Here is a 23,716-nt window from a genome sequence, read left to right as displayed (position 1 = left end):
AATCAATTTAAACTTAAAATACTGAAAAAAAATGGAAACAAAATCACATAAAACCCAGAAATTATTTTTAACAGTCAAAGCAGCTGCAGGCAGAACTGCCCTGCCTGCATTAGTTTTGATGTTAGCAGGTCCATGTTGGATTTTTTTTTTCTTTGATGGGATGGTGGAACTTCTGCTGAATGCATGTATACAGGTAGTCCTCGACTTATGATCACAACTAAGTCCAAAATTTATGTTGCTAAACAAGACTGTTGTTAACTGCCTAAATACAGGACCTTATTTTTTTCACCACTGAATTGCAACTTGTTAGATAGGACCCAATGTTCTGTCTGTGAAGATCCTTCTAAATCTTGAATCTATCTTCCAAAATGTTAGAAATTTCCCCTAGTTTGATCAGTTCTTCTTCTATCTCCTCATCTAGATCATTTATGAAGACGTTGAAGAGCACTGGGCCCAAGACAGAACCTTGAGGTGCCCCACTGCATGTTTCCCTCCATGTAAATATAGTTCCATTGAGGAGTACATGCTGAGTGTGGTTGGTCAGCTGACTGTGAATCCTTCTAGTAGTGGTACTCTCTATCCCACATTGTTCTATCTTATCAAGAAGTAGGCTTAATGTTCATTAATGCCTTAATGAACTCCAAGCATTTCTCTGATTCACTAATTTGTCAAGGTTCTTCAGAAATAAATCTTTATTGTTGAGAGCCTTTGCATATATCAATGTTTTCTGGAAGGAAGGAAGGAAGGAAGGAAGGAAGGAAGGAAGGAAGGAAGGAAGGAAGGAAGGAAGGAAGGAAGGAAGGAAGGAAGGAAGGAAGGAAGGAAAAGTTTCTGGTGCTCCCTGCCAGATCCCCAAAAGGAAACTCAATGGGAAGCTGGTAGGAAGTTGAAAATTGCTCCTGTTCTCATGCTTTTTTGCCCACCCTTGGTCATTCTGTTTCTCTGTTTAGGTAAGGAGATATTTCTGAAATGATAACTTATGGGTGCACAAATTGTCTAGTGCTTAATCAAATCAGATAAAATAAATGTTATATGAATGAGACAAACACAATGAATGGTGAATGCACTGTTTTAATGCAATCCATTAAACAACCCACCCAAAAGGTTAATGATTTTACTGAGAACTATGTCCTTTATATATGTCCAGCATATATATAAAATAATCAGGATGATATTCTTACTTAATCTAGGAGACACATTTTGGCAAAACACATGAACATTTGCTATGTACAAATCAAAGGTGGATTTTTGTCGTCAGATCTAAGTGAAACATTATTGCACGAGAACAAAATGGCAATTGAAATATATTTTCTTTTAAAAATTAAAAAATCAAACTAATTAGAATAATTGTGAGTAATGGAGGAATAAAAATAATTAGTGTATTCAATTGTTAGTTAAAAGCAGAAGAAACAAGGACTATAATAAGAGTGAAAGTTAATCAAATGTTATAACTTGACTGCATGATTCAGACAAAAGCAAAAATACCTTGATAGGGAAGAAGTAGTAGGTGATTAAATTAACTTTAAAAATATTCAAACCTTGCATCAATATTATATTTACTGGCTAAAATGTGGCGTTATTTATTGTTACCTTTATATCACACCATTTCTCTGGGAGCTCAAAGTGATAAGGAGAGCTCCACTCATTTTACCATAACAGGAATATCCCTGTAAGAAAGGTTACAATGAAAAATAATGTGTTCCATGGTTGAGTGTGGACTTCAACCTTTATCTCCTCAGTCCAACAGCATATGCACTACCCTGGTCTCAGTTGTAAATCAGAAATACTTTTCCTGTTGATTCTTTAAATGCCTCCAGGGAATGCCTAGAGATACACTTACTTGTTAGTTTAAATGCTACTTGATGCCTGTCAAACTGTCTTCCCTCTGTTACTTACAATGGCATAATCCTACAACAAATAAAGAAATGAGATTAAGAATGCAGAATAAACAAGATCTAAGAATTTATCCCCTACTTAACATTATGAGAAATGCTGGCTCTTGAGCATGTCTATGAATGTCAAAATATATTTGGAGCTGTATTATGGTTTAGAAGATGAGGGAAGGGTGGATGGCTAGAGAAAGAAATTTAGAATTTATACAAATGAAGACATATTTATAAGTAAAGTATTTATAAGTAAAAATTAGACAGCTGTTTTACACTTGGCCCAATCTTCTATCATCTCCATCAGTGAGTGTTCCTTCCATAATTTCAACATAGTGGGGATCTCAAAGTACACATGCTATGTTCAGAACCAACCAATTCTGTTGGATTTAAATCCCAAATAACACATGTTGTTGCTGCAGGTGCCTCCATAACTAGGTGGGCAGGCTGAACAAGGTTTTCCCATTTTGTAAGGTGCTTCTCCTATCCAATTGCCCCTGTAAACAAAGAAAAGCAAAGTGCATGAGCAATACTCTCGTCCTGGATACTACACTGATGCATATTATTATCCTCTTTTTTTCCCCTTTTTTTTGCCTTCACGTCAGTGCTGATTCCTAGCAACTGTCTGGACAAGTCCCTGAAGTTTTATACTGGTGTAGGCTTTCAGGCTGTTATCTGTTGGGCACTGTTGAGCTCCAGGGTTTAGTGATCATGGTCTAGACAACAAATTTCCTGACATTTCATTGGAAACCATGGCTGGCATTTTGAGAGCAAATAGATCACATTGCCTCCGAAGATGCAAGATATAGTTGCTGGAAAATGTCAGGAAAACTGTTGTCTAGACCACAGTCACTAAACGCTGATGCTCAACACTGTCCTACAGTTTTCTTGGCAAGAAGACAGCAGTTTGCCATTGCTTTCTTCACAGGACTAAGAGAGCACAACTGGCTCAAGGTCACCTAGTTGGCTTCATGCCTAAGGTAAGACTAGAACTTGGTCTCCTGTTTTCTAGCCTGGTGCCTTAACCACAACACCAAACTCTTAGGAGACCCTTACAAACTAGTACATTATTCAGAATGACCTAGGTAAGATGGGTGATATAGATAGAAATAGAGAAATGGAAGGAAGGAAGGAGGGAGGGAGGGAAGGAAGGAAGGAAGGAAGGAAGGAAGGAAGGAAGGAAGGAAAATTTATTTAATCCCCTGCCATTTGTATGGGAATTATTTATTATGAGAGAAACTCTTCTCCATGATACCTAGACTTCATTGTTGAACAGGATCAACTGATCACCATTGATATAGACTGGCACAGTAGCAACTCAAGCAAGAAGCAAACAAGAAGGATTAAAGATGCTGCTGTCTCTCTGCATTAGGAATAACTGAATACCTTTCCCCACTCTTGTAGTAGGAATATTTTAACTTCCCCCTCACTGCAGCATATGGTATATTCTGCCATGCCCTCATATTGCCTTTGTCTCATTCTTGTCACATAGTTCAGGCAGTTTAAGTCATCCTGAAGTGTTCCAGTTTTAATTGTTTTCCTTTTCTCTCAACATCATTTTTGCCATGGATGCAGTCTGGCATGCCTCACCAATGATGCAATTGCCAATACAGTATGACCAGTGGTTGGGATATGCCCAGCTCTGATGGGTCACTTTAGCCTGCAATGACCATGCTTCTTCCCTTCCAGTCATTAATCCTGGCATCCTCCTGGGACTTTCATGGTCATTTTGGCTTAGGTTGCAAGAGAGACCGGATACAAGTGGGAAAAGGGCCTGAATAATCTTACTCAGGGCCAACATGGCAAACATCACTGACATTCAGGCAAGATTAACAGCGGCAGATCCAGACTAGTACATCAATCAGAGATGCAATGAGCCAGAAACAATAGACAAATTATGGGCTACTTTGAGTATTATTTGCTGAGTTTATTTTCTGTAGTACAGTAATGTCCAGAGTTTTGTAAACAGTATTGAGAGGCCATAGTCTGATGAAGAAATTACAGTATATGGATTGCTCCTTAAATTATAAGAATTCCCACAAACTCTATCTTTAAATACGAAGGATATTTGAAAGTATATGATATTACAAGGATGAACAAGAGCTTTACCCTTTTCCCTCTGGACATTTTCAATCCTAAATAATTCATTGCCAATTGGTTTCTTCCCCCATACACTCACATTTTACACAGAGATCCAGATCCAGAGAAATCTGCATATGTGTTCTAGTCTTTCTGTTTATGCCCTTTCCCTTACCATTTTTTCCCTCAAGGATATCTTGAGGGGAAGCACTATGGAACTCATCAAGAATAGTTCCATGATATTCTGTGTTCCACATTCTTCTCTCCCCTATAGCCTAATATTAATCCTTATGCTAATCCTAGTCTTGCTCTCTGTCAAGAATGAGTCTTTTTTAAAGTTAGCTTTTCTCAACTTAAAACTGAATTGTTGAAAACAATACCTGTAATTCCCCATAATTATGGAAGGTCACCATCCAACATATTCGTATGACACTCGAATAGGTTACTTACTTGATGGCATAATTGCACACTAAGTAGACTGCTTGCCGCCATATATTGCCCCACACATTTATGTTGGTACAAGTGTGGACAGCACAGCCAATTCTGTTGCTGGAAGCCCACACCATCTGTTAGGAAGACATCAGCAAACTTTTGTAAGAGAGGTAGATCTAAAAACAGAAGACACATACTTTTGAATTCACCGAAAATTCTGGGATGCTTGTCTTTTACATAATGTGAAAAGTTTATTCAACAATGGTTATTAGCCCTAAATGGAATTTTTACATTCTCTGGATGGTACTATTAATATCCAACAGTTACTTTGGGATGGGGAAGCAGTAAGGAAATTGCTATTTAGTGATAACTGATATATAGTATTTCCTATATATCCATGGTCCCTTAGTGCATTTCAAGAAGCATTTGGTTACCTGCTCAGGGCCTAGAAAATAGGACTTTACAGATTCTACATTACAGAACTTTGATCTATCCCAGCTGGACTTTTCCTATGTTCCTTTTATGGTATCCACTAAAGGTTATTGTCTAGGTCAGCCTTCCCTTAATGGATGTTCTCCAGATATGTTGCACAGCAACTTCCAAAATTTAGAACCAATGGCCATGTTGACAGTTGATGATGGGAGTAAGAAAAGACTGGTGAAGACTGATCTTTTTAACCAAACTCTGATGGATCTAATAAAAGTTTCAGTAAAGAAAGCACTGATAATGGGGAGAAGGGAAGGAAGTATGCTTGCTTCCCATGCTTAAAATTATGGAAATGTGAGATTACCATCTGGTGGATATTTAGCAGCATTTCAACACACCATTCTATTCTTGGACACGCAGAGACAGGAAGAAAGGAACTGTTCAAAACATATATGAGTCAAATGTACCTTATTTGTTTTAAAGTTTATTGGCTGCTCACCTTACATCAGAATAACTCTAGGCAGCCTGCAATCATAAACATAAAGATGGTACAGAGCTACAGGATATAAATAAAATACTACAAAAAGCCAATACTGTGGCCCAATAAAAAGATGGAGGAGCAGGAGTGAAGGGGGGGATAGTAATAAATAGATTCCTGACCCCGGATGGAATTTTATCTCCGTAGGACTTTAGCATCAGAATATAGTAGAGACTGACAACTTTTTCCAGCAAACATTGGAGGTAAACATTGCAAGACAGTTGACAAAACTTTCATTTAAATCTGTATGAACTGTGATTCTCCAGACAGGAAATAGTATACTACTCCAAGACTGCCAACAATTTTAATTGCCACTGTTCCTGCATCATTAACAGCTTGATCCTCACATGTTGGTGAATAAAATGTCTGTCTGTATCTTGAAGAATTTTATTCTGCACTTTACCTTATGTGAATGGACATAATAGACTACCAATTTTAGCCTTATCCATTTTTAAACAATTCAATTCAGGGGGAAAAAGAATACAAAATTGGGCTCCGGAGGGCAACCTTAGCCATTAGGAAGGAATGATTGCTGAGGAGAGGGAGGAAATTTTATGAATATTACCAGTGAAGGATCACCATGTGCTATCAAGCAAGTGACATTCTTTTTTCTTTTTTGTAAGAAAAACTGAAAGCAATGGATGAAAATTTCAATTACCATTGTTTACCAAAGAAAAGTGGAAAGCCGTCGTAGAAAACTACAAGTGGAAAATGAAATGTCTGTTGCATAAAATTCCACAAATAATATGGGGAGATTACACAATAAAAGCTTTTCCTGCATGGACCCCAACAATCATGAAAAAGGAGGTCCATAACATTAATTAATGTTGGGGTATTTTACTTCTGCTTTAAGATGGAGGGGAACTATTTGCTGATCCACTTTGGACAACAAAGTAGCTTGAGTCTGAAGACACTTAATATTGTGAAAGTTATCTCAGAATCACAGATATTCCTAGGTGGAAGCTTGTATGCATGATTTCAGGCCATTCTGTGGGTTTTAGGCACTTTGCTTTTCTCATCTTGTAAGTACATAGGAGTGGGGGGAAGGTTTAAATAGAGGCAGTCTCAGGTGTTCACACAGAAAGAAAAATCATGTCTAGAAATGGAAAGAGTAAAAACAGGATTGCCAGATGATTGATTGAATAATCTGTGCTACCAGACATAAGAAGAAATGAATCATCTGTGGAATAAGTTCATCAAATTGACCATGTTCTTGAACAGGAGCATAAAATGAATAGTGATAATGCCCTAAATATAATTTTGGTTATGGATAGACCATCATACACAGCTGATTAAGGGTCCTGGATAAAGATCCATCCATCCAAAATGGCATCCATTTTTTCTTAAGGTTGACTAAATGACTATTTCAGTGTAGATGTAAACAGAAATGTCTGAACTTGTATTTATAAACATCTGGATAATTCTTTCTGGCTGGACTGTGATAATTATCCATCCCCTTTGATGTCAACCTGTTGTTCAAACATTTTTCTCTCAAAGGTGAAGGTATATAATCATATGATTAAAATGTATGTCCTATGTTCCAGATTTTTGTGATCTCTTTAATGGATAAAGAGAACACTTTGAGACTAAATCATTTCAACAGGAAAAAAAACATTTCAAAAAGAAAAAAAACTGGAAAAATATTGCATCCATGGATCTGCTTCATTTATGTAAAAAAGAGAGCAACTTGTGAATCAATGAATCAATGGAAGAAGAAATGGATGGTCAATCCATCTTTGGAAATAAAATCTGTGTGAGAATAGTTTATTGAGATTACAAACTATATTCTGTAATGTGGAATACCCAAAAGCTTTTGGTCAATCTGAACCACATGGATTTTTCTTAATATTAGAAAATCCTCCATCCATTCAACTTTGCTTTTATGGTTACAAGTGTTAATACTGTATATGCACACACATATAAGATGAATGAAGGGATCTGTATAAACTGATCTAAATGTTTGTTTGTTTTTTACTCCTCAGAGACAATATTGTTCTGTAATGTCTAGTTAATGGTCAGTTGTGATTTCAGTCTGATGTCAATATGTTAAATCTCTTGGAAAACTTGGTTTTGAAAAATGACATAGACAATTTAAACATAAGAAAAATAAATAAATATTTACCTAGCTATAATGACTGTAGACAGAAAATAAATATTTACCTGAGTATAGTGACTGCAAACAGAACCATTACATTTGGAAGGACATCTAGGCTTGCATTCATGGGGATAAGGAAATATGTAGTGTTGCTTCTCATAATACCAAGATTTTACTAGGTCCATCACTGAAAAGTACCTACAGAGGACCATACATAGTATATGAAGTATATATTTCTTTTCATAAGAGAAGCAAAGGAATTTAATATCCAAATCATTTGACAAGGGAAAATGGCAGTTCCCCAAATCTTCCCACCTCTTTCTGAAAGCATATGGTGCCACATCTACATCTTTTCTCCCTCAAGAGATCAAATATGGGTATCTCTAGAAGCCACTACTAATAGCTGCAATCCCAACACAACTAGACAAACAAACTGATAGATGGAAGGATTAAAAACCTCTGGGTACCTTTCTCAGCCTCCCTCCTTTGTCCATCCCCATTGTCAGGATAACTCAGCTGCCAATCAAACAGCAATGTTGGACAGGACTTGCCAGTGGGGGGGGGGCAGACAAAATAGCTTCTGGGCAGCCCTGCAGCCAGAGGCCTTTCAAAGAAGAGGCTGAATAAACAAAGCCCAGGAGTGAAAGAGGCAGATGAAAGGATAGATGAAAAGAGGCAATAGGAAAAGAGGCTGCAACTAAGAAAAGTGGGAAGACAGGAGTTTAAATCTTTCTCTCAGAATGACATGAGTCTTCAAACAGTTTCTCTCAGCTGGAACAAAGATTTGGAATAAGACAAGAAGAGTCCAGAAATCCAGCCAGGAACAGACAAGGAGAAATGATGAAGAAAAAGAAAAGAAATTGACAGAACAGAAATACAAAGCAGAAATTAAAGAATTTATAGAAAGTATTTAAAACAGAGAATGGGTTTATTATTAAGATTCACTTCTACAGTGTTGTGGGTGTTTATAATTTACAATTTCTTGTTTTATTTGTAAGTTTTCCTTTTTTAAAAATAAATATCTCTCCCTCTCCCACCCTTACTCCTCCAAAAAATTAGGAAAGGCAATATGCCACCTATACTATCTTATGACAAAAGAAAAAAAAATAATGGGGCAAATTAAAAAAGTCCTTTGCTTAACATAAACATTGAAGAATTCACAAACTGCTGATTATGAGACTATAGAAAGGAAAAGGAACAGCTGGAAGTATTCACACAGTGTGAATACTGTAGCCATGCTTACCACTAAAAAGTCTTAAAGACTGAACTATGGGCTCTGTGCAGCCACATCACCTATACTAGAGGTCTCCAACCTTTCCGGGCTCACGGCCCAGAAGGAAGGTGAGCAGCTTGCAAATTGGTGTGTGTGCAAGTGTGCATGCAAACGGCGCCAGGCACACCAGCATAGCACTAGCAGCCCATTCGCGCATGCGCGAATGGGCCACGCACACCCACCTGGTGCTAGTGGCCCCATTCACGCATGTGCGAATGGGCACATGCCCAGTGCTAGCGGCCCCGTTTACACATGCGTAAACGGGCCATGCAAACCATCCAATGCTACTAGCCCATTTGCAAATGCACAAATGTGCTGTGCACACCCACCCAATGCTACCAGCCCCATTCGTGCCCACACGCATGCACAAATGGGGCCGCGGGTGCTAGTGTGAGTGGGGGGGGAGTGCGCGCCTGCACACATGCACGCACCGACAACCATTTCTACGGCCCACTGGCACAGAGGCTGCAGTCCAGAGGTTGGGGACCCTTGACCTATACATCACAAAACATCCAAGCACTGCTGAAAGGCACACCTTACCTGCCAGAGTGTATGGCAAGGTTTTGCCCAATCAATGTCATCAATTGTGGAGGTCCATGTTCCCATAGGCACCGTTTTGCCCATGCTTCTGCAGATCTGGCTAGCCTCTCATCCCATACCTTCCACGAGAAGTGAGAAAAACGAGAATATTAAAAAAGCAACATATAACAGGCAGTTGGCTACAATGTAGATGATTCCTCCCCATGTCTTAGACTTAATGCATGCCACAGAAAATACGGGAAAGATAAAATAAATATCCCCTGGAAGACAATGTTAGTATGAGTAAGATTTTTTTTTCTTCTCTTTTGGAATCTACATTTCTTTGGGTATAACTTGGCAAGGGCAAATATTTGCAGTTGGCTGACCCAGAACTACTTTCCTTCCTTCCTTCCTTCCTTCCTTCCTTCCTTCCTTCCTTCCTTCCTTCCTTCCTTCCTTCCTTCCTTCCTTCTTGGATGATAAGATATTTGGATGTGGATTACTTGCTTACAGAGATATTTTGAATACAGTACTAAGCTGAAAGTTGCTGGTTGTCTATCTCTGGCTGGAGAAGCATCAGCTATAGTGAGTAATATAATTTAACTTGAATTGCTTCATTTCAGGCTGAAAGCAGAAAATTATAGAGAATTTTAATGGATTTTAAATCATCTAGCACATACATGTCAAACACAAGGCCCAGGGGCCGGATGCGACCCACGAAGTGGTTTCATGTGGCCCGCGAAGCCATCCTGGAAACAGTGAGGGAACGGCCCCCGCTGCCTTGGCCCTGGCCCAGGCCAGCCAGGAGCCAATGTACAATTTTGTGGTGGCCATCTATGCTGAAACGCATTCAGTCTTAGCTCCACAAGGCCGTCTGGAAACAGCGAGGAACCAGCCCCTGCCGCGTCGGCCCTGCCCCCTGGGTGCATGCTGGGAAGGTGTCACCCTTTGTGAGGAATGAAGAAATGCACCATCGCCTAGAAGTGGCCAGCAAATGGCCCTCGCCTACTTCACATATCTGGCTTGATGGGCTCCAGGGGAGAGGTTTTGGCAGGCAGCGGGGCACTCTCCTCATAGCGCCAAGAGCTGAGGCGGGTGGTGCGAATCTGATGAGAAGTGCAATGCTGCCTAGTCCTCAGCCTGCCCAGTTTCAGCAGGCAGCAAGGTGCAAAGCTGGCGAGCTTCACACCGCCCGGCTCAACCTCTTAATAATAATAATAATAATAATAAAGTTGGAAGGGACCTGAAACCACACCCACCCCACTCCATCCACGCCCACCCAGTAGGCCACACCCACTCTGGTCACACCCATCCACCCCCCCCAAGGGAAACCGCAATGCTGATGCGGCCCTCAATGAAATTGAGTTTGACACCCCTGATCTAGCTAGAAATTGAGTATGCCTAGACATCTGCAAGGAGACCTTAATATTTGAGAGAAAAAGACCTTTCCTGCTTTTTCTTCCTTAGCACAAGGCCATCCTACCATATTAGAGGTGACCACAATATGCAATTATTGTCCCAAATATTACCTGAGCACCATGCATATGCTTTTAAATTAATGTGCGCCTTTTGTAACATCTGTTATTCTACCTCCAGATCATTTCACAGCTATTCTTCATCATTGCTTCCAGCCTCATAAATATATAATCTGTGGATCCAGTGCCAGATATCAAAGTACGATATATAATTTCAGATTTGATTTTAAGTCCTTAAACTGAATAATTAATGCTTCACCATATTACTTAAAAGTTTCATAAATATTTATAAGGTTCCTCTATTTAAGATAAGAATTTTTACCAAAGACATAACTCCCAAATGATTGCTGAAAAAATGAGATACACTCATGTATCTTCAGAAATTTCCCTTGCTACTTAACTAGTGAAAATGCAAGTGTCTTTGCCTTTTTTCCTTATCTAGCCAATACAGTTACAAAACACAACTTTTTTTTTAAAAAAAGCCCCACCTTAAATACATTGATGGACTACTCATATTTAGAACAGAATAGAACAGAATAGAATGACAGAGTTGGAAGGGACTTTGGAGGTCTTCTAATCCAACCCTCTGCTCAAGCAGGAAACCCTATATAGTTTCAGACAAATGGTTGTCCAATCTCTTCTTTACAACTTCCAGTGTTGCACAATTCACAACTTCTGGAGGCAAGTTGTTCCGCTGATTAATTGTTCTAACTGTCAAGAAATTTCTCCTTAGTTCTAGGTTGCTTCTCTCCTTGATTACTTTCCATCCATTGCTTCCTGTCCTGCCTTTAGGTGCTTTGGAGAATAGCTTGACTCCCTCTTCTTTGTGGCAGCCCCTGAGATTTTGGAACACTCTATCATGTCATCTCTAGTCCTTCTTTTAATTAATTAAATTAGTTTAATTTAATTAAAGTTAGTTTAATTAATTAAACTAGACATATCCAATTCCAGCAATTGTTCTTTATATGTTTTATCCTCCAGTCCTCTAATCATCTTTGTTGCTCTTCTCTACACTCTTTCTAGAGTCTCAACATCTTTTTTACATCATGGCGACCAAAACTGGATGCAGTATTACAAGTGTGGTCTTATCAAGGTATTATAAAGTGGTATTAACACTTCATGTGATCTTGATTCTATCTCTCTGTTCATGCAGCCTATTTGACAAACTTAGTTTCATGCAATTCTCTAAATCAAAGCAAAGCTTTTATATATTGCAGGGGTAGTCAACCTTGGCTCTTTTATGACTCGTGGACTTCAACTCCCAGAATTCCTGAGCTCTTTTATGACTCGTGGACTTCAACTCCCAGAATTCCTGAGCTCTTTTATGACTCGTGGACTTCAACTCCCAGAATTCCTGGGAGTTGAAGTCCACGAGTCATAAAAGAGCCAAGGTTGACTACCCCTGATATATTGCATGAACCAATTACACCACTTTTTTCTTTCTTCAAAGACCAAATTGTCACAGCCAGAAACCATAGAGATATTTAGATACATAAAAACATAAGGAACTGCTGATTCACTTAGGGCTGTTATAATTTTATTACAATATAGATTGACAAATAAAAGTTGAGAAATAATACTTTTCTACCGCACCAACATACATGAGGAATTCTGATAAAATTCTGCATCCACTGTTCTTTAGCAGAGGAATCTTGCCAGGAAAAATGGGGATAATTATCCAAGCTACAGTGGAGTATCAGGACACTCCCCTGGTAATGAATGCAGATAACCAGGTTTGTGAGCTTGCTAAATGTTCTTATAGTAATTTTGTATAGACTGGCATGTTTTGTTTAGGTTACTAAAATACTTTGTTCAACTTTAAAAATAAAGCTTTGGGGAATTGGCAGAACTTTTGCACTACACCTCAAAGGAGCTGTCCACCAAACAATCAATTTACAGCAGACATGTCAAACTCGCGACGTCATGTGATGTCACACGACGTATCGGAACTTTTTCCCCATTGCTGGCAATGGGGTGGGCGCGGTTTCCTCATGATGCGTCCGGCCTGAGGGCCGGCAGTTTGACACCCCTGATTTACAGTATATGTTTTCACAGTATCAATGTGCTGTTTTCAACCCCAAGTAGCAAGTATAAAAATAAACTTACCATATATTCCATGTTGGCAGCTGGAGGATAAACCTGTGCCCGCACTTGATTGTGGTAGCCCAAAAGGGTACTCATTTCCCTGGAAAAAATATAACGCTTCCTGCGAATCTTTGATACTCCATGGATAGAAATGTGTCTGGTATCAGGGCTGCTGGAGGGGTAAAGAAGGTCAGTAGTATTGGGCAGCATGAAGAAGCTTGATTTCTGTATCATCCAGAAGATTAAGCCACTAAAATAGAACTGCATGCAGAAAGGAGTCATTTTAGGATTTGCACACTTTTTCTCTTGAACCAAATGTTTGATTTGGTTAATGCAATCAGTTTGGAGAGACCTTCTTGCTTCCTCTGCTTTATGTATCTAGAATAATCACAGACAATGTTTAATTTTTCATTTTACTGAAAACAAAACAAAAGAATGAAATCTGAAATATATTAAAGACACTTGAGGAAAATAAAGTACAACGGTTTGGCTAATTTGAATTAATCAAATGACTGAAATTAGCTGTGAAATGTCTAGAGATGTTTTATCAGTGCTGCTTTTGAAGGAATATGCCCCCCTTTGTCTATCCAAGAATGATATGACATACTGACATGTGCCTCCTAAAGTGATACTAACAGAATACTTCCAAATCAGTTTTTCCTCTGATTTCACAGGTAATAAATTCACTAAGCAAATCTGCTACATAAACTGAAATCACAGTAGGCAAAAATGTAAAACAAGAAAAATGTAAAAAGTGTGTTAAGAAAATGCAGAGGCTAATTCTTATTATACATAGGGGAATAAAACCAGCTTCTCATTCTTTTTTAACCCTAGAAAAAAATATATATTTCTTGATATTCCCCCAAAAAGCTAATAAAAGGACATGCCCCAGACTACCTACCTTGAAGGCTGTGCCAAGAACAGCTGAGAAATGTTAGTTGCTTCAGCAGCAGTTAATTCAAAAAGTGACCCTTACAAACAACCTGCACACAGACACATGTGGCAGACAGATTTAACACAGCCAATTCCAAGAAGTCTTTGATGGCAATCTGACGTAAAATCTGCATCTGAACTCTTGCCTTGGGAAAAGTTTTAAAGACTGAAAAGTGCTCAACTAGGCAATTTATGACTCTTTCCCTGTGTACACATGGCTTTGTTTCTACCACGTTTCACTGCTTCTTAAGAATTATGAGATTGGGAAAACTGCAAAGGCTATCCAATTAATATACCAACAGTGCAAACCTATACTTGTCTACTTGGAAGAAAACTCTAACTCTATGGAAGGTAGAAATTGGTCAGGAAAACAGGGACAAAACTCATTTTTAGAAAGGTAAAGTAGAAATACTCAGATAAGCCATTTCAAAATGAGGGATCTATATTCCAAATTCTTAGTTCATGGCACCACTATTATTTGCCCTTGACTCCAGATTGATAATATTGAGATGAAATAATCTCACAACTGGAGCAATTGAATTGTTTTTATTTAATCTCTTTGCAAAAAATTATTCAAATCAATATTTCATATTACTGGGTTTACCCAAAAAAATTCTCTGTGTTTTAGTATGTTCTGTGAATCAAGCCAATATAGTTTATAAACAATGTTTTAGCTTAATATGTTTTGGAACATGCCAATAATTTTGAAGAAGGTGGATGCTGTAGTTTCAATCTATGATTATTAAAGCTGATTAATGCTTTGCATATTATCTGAAATGAACTGACTCTGGTTTAATCAACAAACCACAGTTAACTGTTAGCCTTCTCTAAGGTTAGAGTCCACCTTATAGTGAATCTTAGGATTCTTTATCCAGATGTCCTTCAAATTCTTTAAGTGACCTTGAATCAACCTCCACTTGAATCAAGACCTCTGGAAGATTATCCATGGATGTAGTAAGAATCTTTGGCTGGCTTTGCTGCCAAGAGTTAAGCCGTAATAGCAGCTCCAATCCATGTTTGGTAAGATTCACCACTTGTCTCCCTCCACCATCTCTTTACCTACTTCATCCCCCTCAAATCCTTTGTAAACCAAGGGGGTGGGGTGGGGGTGGGAAGCCCTGCAGGAGGAGATGCCATTTGATCCAGAACCCCAGCTTCCCTCTGATTCCAAGCAACCATCAGGAAGGCTTTGTTCAGACCATGCAGCAGATCCTCAGCAACAACCCCAAATTTACTCAGGACTCAACTGGATCCATCAGCTACTTAGTGTGAACCAATCTAATAAATCCAGCCTCCCTACAGTGGAAGCCAGTAGCGGAGACCTGCAGACCACCAGAAAGTGATCTGACAATGACAGGGGAGAAACAGAAATCTCCGCCAGTATCAGATTATACTTGCTCTGAAAATAAAACCGGGTCAGGCATATAACCACTATTTTGTGTTGTGCCCTGGACGGCCTGGGAGAAGCATACAGCTGTCATGGTCATGAGCTACTGCAGATCCCATACCCAGAAAAAGGAGGATTCCCATAAGTTTGGAAAGTAACTTGGCAACAGAATTAAGGAACTTGGCAAAAAGGATGCTACAGAGCAGAAGGCTGGTAGAGTCTAGAGCCCAAGTTAACAAACATGTATCTCAAATGACAAACACCACACCTCCACCCTTACCCCAAGGTAACACCTGAAATCCAATCAGGCAAAGGAGAGAGGACCCCATCCTCTTGAGCCAAGCCAAATCAGCAATCTCATCTATGATCAGATCTGGTAGCCTCATTACAAACCAACCTGATGGTGATAATCTCTACGAGATTTTATCTTTGTCAAAATATTGAAAAGGTTTCTTGCAGAATCAGTGTTGGTATTCCCATTGATAAAGCTTATTTTTAATGTAGAATTATTTATTTATTAAATGTACATGTCACTCCTCTCATTGATAGGATGAGTTTTAAATTACAGTTTAAATAATCCTTTCTATGTTCAATTGGACATAATTAGATTTATTAATACAGGTAGTCCTTCACTTACGACCACAATTGAGCCCAAAATTTCTGTTGTTAACTGAGACATTTGTTAATTGAGTTTCGCCCCATTTTATGACCTTTCTTGCCACAGTTGTTAAGTGAATCCCTGCAGTTAATAAGCCCAGTCTAGCACAATACCAACGAAGAAGAAAAATAACAGCTCTCAAAAGAAACCAGCATAGCTGCATAAAGAACTCTCTGATAAATTGAAAGACAAAAAGGACGAGTATAAAAAGTGGAAAGAGGGGCACATAACTAAGGCAGAATATCAGCAAATAGCCCGAGCCTGCAAAGATGAAGTGAGGAAAGCTAAGGCTCAAAATGAACTAAGGCTTGCGACAAAAGTCAAAAATAACAAACAAAAAAGCTTCTTTCAACATGTAAAAAACAAGAAAAAAGTTAAGGAAATGATTGGTCCATTAGTGGGAGAAAGTGGCAAGAAGGTGACAAGCAACGGGGAGAAAGCAGAACTATTTAACTCGTTTTTTGCATCCATCTTTACACAAAGGGAAAACAGTCCAACCTATAAAAAACAGTACCATAAAAAATAGATTAGAAACACAAGTTAAGATAGGCAAGAAAATGGTAAATGAGCACCTGTCCACCCTAGACAAGTTCAAATCACCAGGACCTGATGGATTACATCCCAAGGTTCTGAAGAAACTGGCAGATGTGATCTCAGAACCACTGAACTATATTTTTCAAAGATCCTGGAGCACTGGGAACTACCAGAGGACTGAAAAAGAGCTGATGTAGTTCCCATCTTCAAAAAAGGAAAAAAAATGGACCCAGGAAATTACAGACCTATCAGCCTGACCTCAATACCTGGGAAGATTCTGGAAAAGATAATCAAACAATGAATCAGTGAACACCTAGAGGCAAACAAAGTCATTACTAAAAGCCAACATGGGTTTGTCAAAAACAGATCATGCCAGACAAATCTTATTGCATTCTTTGATCAAGTGAGAAAATTAGTGGATCAGAGGAATGCTGTGAATATAATTTGCTTGGACTTCAGTGCCATTGTCACTTTGAATGGTCACTAAATGAATTGATGTAAGTCGAGGACTACCTATATGTATTTCTTGTGAACTTATTATTATTTTTTATGTCTTAAGCAATGTACTGTTCTCAGTGTAGTCTGACATTCTGGTTTGCCTGAATATATGTGCTCACTCTTTCTGTTTTAAAACCAAGACAATTACTCTACATGATTATTTTTTTTAAATGTCAAAATCGTTTGAACTCTGAACTATAATTTAATTCTACCTACATCATCTTATATTTTATACATTTTGTAGAACTTTTAGATGTTTTAAATAATTTATAAGCATCCAGGAGGAGCAGTATTTATATTATGATTTATCTCCTCTATTAGGAGAAGGCCCAATAGAAGTTCAGTTTTCTGTGTGTCTGTCTGTGTGTGTGTGTGTGTGTGTGTGTATGTGAGTGAGTGCGCGCGCGCGTGTGTGTGTGTATGCTACTAGGCTTTTAATCCTGTCATCCAACATCCATTTACATTTCTAAGCAGACTTTAGTTTTCATTTGATTGAAATGGCCTGGCCTTTGAGGGGCCCAGTTCTGGCTGTCACTGCTGTAAAGCAAGCTGACTTGAAAAGCATCCTATAATGAAGCTGTGTCTCAGGCACAGTTAGAAAGAGCTCTAATGAGCAACACCACCCCCCACACCCCAGTCTGTATTCCAGGAATTGGTAGGTTTTGCATCCCTGATAGATGCCTTATCCTGCAGCCCAGACTGCCCATTTTGCCAAAGCACACGGTATCTGCAGAGAGGACCTTCCAGTGTGCCAAAAAGTACACACAATTAAACTGCTGTCAGCAAAGTAGAAATCCCAACAATTGTTTCTAATGACTAGATAGACAGAAAAAGGGAAAGGGGAGATAAATGTTTGGGCTAACCAAGGCCTTTCATACAAATATTAATCCTTCCAATAGTGCTTGAAAGGAAAAGCAATTTGGCTTCCAATGTACAAGAGCTGGCACGATCAGACCAACCATTCCTGCTGAATCGAAGCAAAAAATCTAGTCCAACAATCTGCTTTTGGACAGCTTGACAGATGCTTCCAGAAAGCCTATGTGCACCAGGGCATGAAAGCAAATTTCTCTTTTCAAATTCCTGTAGGAAAAATATATCTTCTAGGATAAATAAATTTCTTTTGCAAAGCATGAGAACAGTATCAGATTAAGCTTCAGTATTCAAAAATGTAACCAGGGCAATGTGTGGATTCTTTCATGCCTTTTAGCCTTTTAGGTGGCATAATTTCTCTCCATTTCACAACATGCACCTCTGATTTCTGTGGATATTCTAGTACAGTCAGAATCAGTGTTTGCGTAAAGGCACTTGCAGGATAAATAAGATCAAATTTCCAGAGATTATTATGCAGGAACCTGCAGAGGATGGTATACTATCAGGATTCCTTTTCTGGACAGGAGGCTGGAGTAGAAGACTACTAAGGTCCCTTCGAGTCTATAATCATTATTGGTATCACTTCTTTTCTGAATCTAATCCAGTCAGGAAAATTATGTCTCCCAGCTAGTGTTTCCTCTAATACAGGGGTAGTCAACCTTGGCTCTTTTATGACTCGTGGACTTCAACTCCCAGAATTCCTGAGCCAGCTAAGCTGGCTCAGGAATTCTGGGAATTGAAGTCCACGAGTCATAAAAGACCCAAGGTTGACTACCCCTGCTCTAATATAACTAAGTGACATTCTGTGATGAAATATAGTTTGTGTGCACTCAGAACCACTGAAAAAAATGCGGAAAAAGGTAACCCTGCTGGCATTGTAAGAAACAATGCAGCATGTGAGAAAGTGGATTAAGCCACAATGGAGAATTATCTTCTTAGGAATGGCCAGGCAAGCAACCATTTGTAATCCAGATAGAAAGATGGTTACAAGAAAGTAAATTAATCATGCAATTGTACCAAAAATGAACAAATAGATAATCCTTCTTGTTAGCCAATGTTTTGTGATATGTTTTCATATGTTTTGTTCCCAAAATATTTCAGTTAGTACCCGTAGAATCAAAGAGCTCCCAGAGACTGCCTAGATAAGTTTCTTGGCATGGTTTTTCAGAAGTGGGGTGACAGCGAGGAATGTAGTGCACCCCCGGGCAGGAACGGCAACCCTCAATTACAATCCCCATTCCTTATGTGGCCCCTCGGAAAAATTAATTGCCCATCCCTGTCACAGGATGTAAGCTGTTCCAAATAAAGCTGTCTTTTGTAATTGACTAATGATGACTTTGTCAATGCCAGTGGTGTTCAAGTGGTGGTCCAGATGTTTTGAGATTACACCCAAGGCCCCCAATATTATTGGTACTATCTTTGCTTTTTTCGTCACAGTTATTCTATTTTTAGTTACAGGCCTTTGTATTTTGTATATCCAGTTCTTTCTCTTCTATTCTGCTGTCTCCAGGTACTGCTACTAATCAGTGTATTTGTCTTCCTTATCAACAATTGTCAAGTCTGGGGTGTTGTGTAGCAGATACTTTTCTGTTTGAATTCTTAAAGGCCCAAGCACTGTAGCCTTTTCACTTTCTATTACTTTGAGCTCTCTCCAGTAAGCTTTCATGGTGTAATTATTTTAAAAATTGCCATACTGCAAACAAAGTATCATATTTCAGCATTATCTTCTCTTTCAAAAAAATATAAGTAGATACTAAGACATTCTTAGAAAATAAAAACGAATATCCAAAACCTAATACTTTATTTAGACGGTGCCCACATCTTGAATAAAGGATTAAAAAACTGAGTGCTGAAAGTAGAGAACATTTTGACTACAGAGACTAATGGAGAACACCTTCACCAGATTCTCTTCTGGTGTTTTATGATTGGCTGTACCCAAAATAGCACCCATTTTGTGACAATGCCCATGAGATGCCCTTACACCAGGCCTACAGAGTTAGGAATATTTTGTTTTTATGACTTAGATTTCTCCTGTAGCCCTTGCAATGTTTTACAGCTTGATTTTATGCTTATTTGGATCAAATAATCCAACTTTATTTAGTGGGACTTACTTCTAACAAAGTTTATTTCCAAGAACTTTGACCTGGCTTCCTTTCCTGGCAAATTCCATCATGCTTCTGCTGTCTGTGGCTTGCAGACATGTCATCATTATCATTCTGTGCCAACCATTGCAGTTGGATTGTTCTCTTTTCCTTTTGACATTTATACTTATCTAGAAAAATTGCCCAATAATATGTTTTCACATATATGGTTTTGGCTAGTGTTGTTTAAACTTTCAGGGGATGCTTCTTAGCCTCTCCTTGCTGTTACCCCAAACCCATTAGCAATGTAGACAATAATAATAGTGATTGAGTTTGTGGGATTGTTGTATTGGTAAGGTACCTTGAGTATTTGAAAAAATAATATCTAAATATTAAGAAAAAATGTATGTTAATTTTACCATTATACATAAATGTAATTTGCAATGTGTCTTCCAATGTCTAATGTTATTTCCAAAGAGAACCAAATTTGCTTCCTTAAAAATATTTAATTTTAATGATTGTTTGAAAATATTTAAAATACAGCTTCCAAAACAAGAAAAGAAAGAAATCTAGTCCTCAACAAAGTATTATAGTGATTGTTTATGATAGTCAGGCCACACCTGAAAAATCAATGTTAAGTACCTCATTTTAGGAAGGTGATTAGCAAATTGGAATATGTCCCAGAGGAGAACAATCAAGATTATATGATGCTTGTAAAGAAAAATCTGTGAAGAAAATTTAGAGGTTTAATCTGGAGAAGATTCCAAGCAGACATGATAAGCTCTCTTTGAAGATCTGTCAAGTAGAAAAAGGGGCTGAATTGTTCAGGATTGTTCCAGAAGACAGGATCATAAACAGTGGGGTTAAATTACTAGGAAGTAGATTTTTGACTGGACATCAAACATTTTTAAAATTAGGATGCATTCTTAAGATTGATGTCTTGTTCATATCTCCATGCCACATCTTAGCAAGGCAGTACAACATTCAAGATGAGAAGAAAACCCTGACTGCTTTGTTTTGCTTTACAGACCTGCAAAGGTCATACATGCAAGAACTGCAGACAATAAAGTTACTTTTCTATTGCTGCTGTAACTAGGAACTGTCACTAAACAAGTCATTAAATAAGTACTATTGTCTATCAAAGGATTTCAAAAAAGCCATAAACTTTTACAAGTATGCAGATCTGTCCTGAAAAGACTCCCATAAGAAAAAGCTTTAATAGAACAGTACTATAAATGATAAACATTGATTACTTCTTAGTAAAACATGATTCTCTCTGGGGAAGATTTTAAAGATTAATAAGAATCTTGTGGAAATTTATAGGCCTCAGTGATGTAAAATGTTGTGTCTGTGCATGCTGTGAGTTGTTCAGCCTGTTTAAATCCAGACAAAATCATGCTGGACATTTTTCATAGATCGCAACTCAACATTTTTAAAGTGAAATAACTCTTTTGAAGTATTAGACACTGTTGCTGCTCTCCCTCAAAGCACTTAGATGTTAGTCTCTCTTTTACTGAATACGAATCTTCATGACATTGAGTGTTTGAGAACCGCTGTTCTCAAATAAAATTTTGGTGTTGAATCCCCCACTTCTCTAAAATAGATAGGTTGGTTTACTTTGTTCCATTATGTCTTCTGAACCCTGATCTTTATAATTTGCTACTGCTGCTAGGGACAGAGCAGAAGGGCATAATTTAAAATAATAAGATAGAGTAAGGGATGCTATTGTTATAAGGTTGAATTCAACATAGGGATGCTAAATTTGACACAGGGTCATGTTGCACATAGCATATACTGTAGTTCTAATCAGACTTTGAAATTTCTAAAAGGAAATACATTAGAACCAAATTATTCCTAGAATAGTGTTGTATATCAAAAACAATATAAGACAGAACAATCTACATAGGCATCACTATGAGGCTAAAAAAGAATAATTGTGGCTCTTGAAGTACATTCAATCTTTATCTTAAGTCATTGAACGTTTATTAGAATATATATGGCTATTGTAGCTAGATAAAATATTAGAGATGTGTCATTATTTTTTAGATACTGGCTGTGCCATAAGAGCCATTGGTTTGAAGTTTATGGAGAACAATTTTTGCATTTCTATAGCAGCATAATGGCATCTAAAATATCTTTATACATGCTTTTTGTGCAAATGAATTCTGCCCTGTGCTGGCTACATATTTCACAGTTCCTGCTTGCTAGCTCACTGAAAATACATCTCAGAAAACCAATTTATGAAAGTGAGACAAATTCCTTGCACAGTTCTTTGGACTTTCTTTCATGCCTATGTTTATTACTTCCCACACTGCAAAAGCATTAAGACTTTGAACTCTAAACAGTAACTAGACATCTACTAGAAATACAGTACATTTTTCTGCAGCAATAAGGGCAACCCAAAGCTTTCCTAACCTGGTACCTTTCTGCCTGGATTTAACACATGGAAGTTGCATTTTACATTTCAGTCATATTATGCAACTTGCCTTTTCCTTTAGGATTAAGCCTTAAATCAAAACTCAAAATCCTAAACTTAGAAAAAAGATACAAAATGAAGATTTTTACAGTTCTAATGTAGCAAGTTAAATACATACTTCGCTTGCTCACTCCTATTCCTCCCTAAATGGAGGAATACTATATATACTATTCATTTAACTAGGTTTTGTCTTGATCCCTGAAATCTGTGAGGTCTAGAAGGAATACAACAGCTTCAACCCAAGCAGCTTTGACTTTTTGTAACTCCTGGTCCAAAATCTTCTATATCTGTTCTGGCTGGGATGACACTCCACCAGACAGAATCCAATGCACAATCTTGGGAGTCACCCAGGACTTGCAGCTCCTGTTCAAGGAGAAAGTGGCAGTCATGGCTTGGAGCGCCATTGTGCAACTTTGGGTTGTATGTCAGGTGCACCTGTTCATGGCCTGGGGACTTTGTTTGCAGTCACTCATGCCTTTGTGACTTCTGGCTGGATTTAGCCTTGGCTGAATAGGCTGGGTTATTACAATTTAATCTACATGGGGGTATCCTTGAAGAGTATTAGAAGCTTCAGCTGGTGCAGAATGCCTCTGCATAGGCAGTTAACAGTGCCATTTATTTGGTGAATGTGACATCACTGTTTCTCAACCTGCATTGGCTCCCAGTGTAGTTCTGGATACAATTCAAGGTCCTGGTTGTCACCTTTAAAGCCCTTTATAGCTTGGAACTAGGCTACTTACAGGACTATCTCACTCCAATCATCTCTCCCTATCCTACCCAATCAAGAAATAGGGGCATAGTCCTGGTACCATTGGCTAAAGACTATTGCCTGGTGGGATCCAGCTGTGGTGCCCAATCTTTGGAACATCATCACTCTAAGATTATATTGACCATGTCCATACTAGACTTCTATTTGGGACTTGAAAACTTGATTTTGTGCCTGAGCCTGGGGCCCTGGCCATGTGAGAGGACCCATCTCAACATCCACTCTGCCAACACAACAGCACAGATCCCTAGGCAACACCCAAGTATTTACAGGCTAGTATCACTTCTCACCATTACAACTTTCCCCTGTTGCTACATTTACTATTGCTCCTCCTTGTGAGTCCTACTACTAGAGAAGAGCGTATTTCTAATTTCTTTATTTACACACACAAACTCAAACCTCCTTCCTTCCCATGCACCAATACCATCATACCCAGATCTCTTGCAGCACAGTATTTATAGCCAGCCTGGCTGTGCTGGCTGGGGAGAGGGCTTAAAAAAGCAGAACAACAGCAGCACAGCTGCTGGCTATTTTCGAGGTAGCCTACTCTCTCTCATACCACATCACAGAATCAAGTACTGGATTTTTTTACTTTTTATATGAGACACTAATTTCAGGGTACATGCAACAGTTCTTATGTATTTCCCACCTCAAAATGACAGGAAACTACCATTAATTTTCACTCATTATGTCTAACAGGCTTGAAGA

General features: G+C 38.5%; 1 protein-coding gene across 1 annotated transcript; it reads right to left on the bottom strand.

Moving 5' to 3' along the window:
* Positions 1-2,247: 2,247 nt before the first annotated feature.
* On the bottom strand, positions 2,248-13,087 carry R3HDML (R3H domain containing like). The gene is made up of 5 exons (XM_015829677.1): positions 12,827-13,087; positions 9,267-9,385; positions 7,519-7,651; positions 4,413-4,528; positions 2,248-2,380 (listed from the first exon to the last, which is right to left on the bottom strand). Exons 1-5 carry the CDS (start codon positions 13,085-13,087, stop codon positions 2,248-2,250), a joined length of 762 nt encoding a protein of 253 aa, XP_015685163.1.
* Positions 13,088-23,716: the final 10,629 nt, after the last annotated feature.

Source organism: Protobothrops mucrosquamatus, unplaced genomic scaffold, assembly GCF_001527695.2.
Source record: "Protobothrops mucrosquamatus isolate PMUCROS unplaced genomic scaffold, P.Mucros_1.0 scaffold_235, whole genome shotgun sequence".
Classification (NCBI taxonomy): Eukaryota; Metazoa; Chordata; class Lepidosauria; order Squamata; family Viperidae; genus Protobothrops; species Protobothrops mucrosquamatus.
The sequence above is the reverse complement of the archived record's forward strand: the minus strand, read 5'-3'. Positions and strand labels throughout refer to the sequence as shown.

Excerpts from the sequence above, each read along its gene's own strand:
- R3HDML (XM_015829677.1), bottom strand. The coding sequence starts at position 13,087 with ATGACTCCTTTCTGCATGCAGTTCTATTTTAGTGGCTTAATCTTCTGG. Across the intron at positions 7,652-9,266 it reads CTTGCCATACACTCTGGCAG|GTACTTTTCAGTGATGGACC; the intron begins GTAAGGTGTGCC and ends GGTCCTCTGTAG. Across the intron at positions 2,381-4,412 it reads GTGTGCAATTATGCCATCAA|GGGCAATTGGATAGGAGAAG; the intron begins GTAAGTAACCTA and ends CTTTGTTTACAG.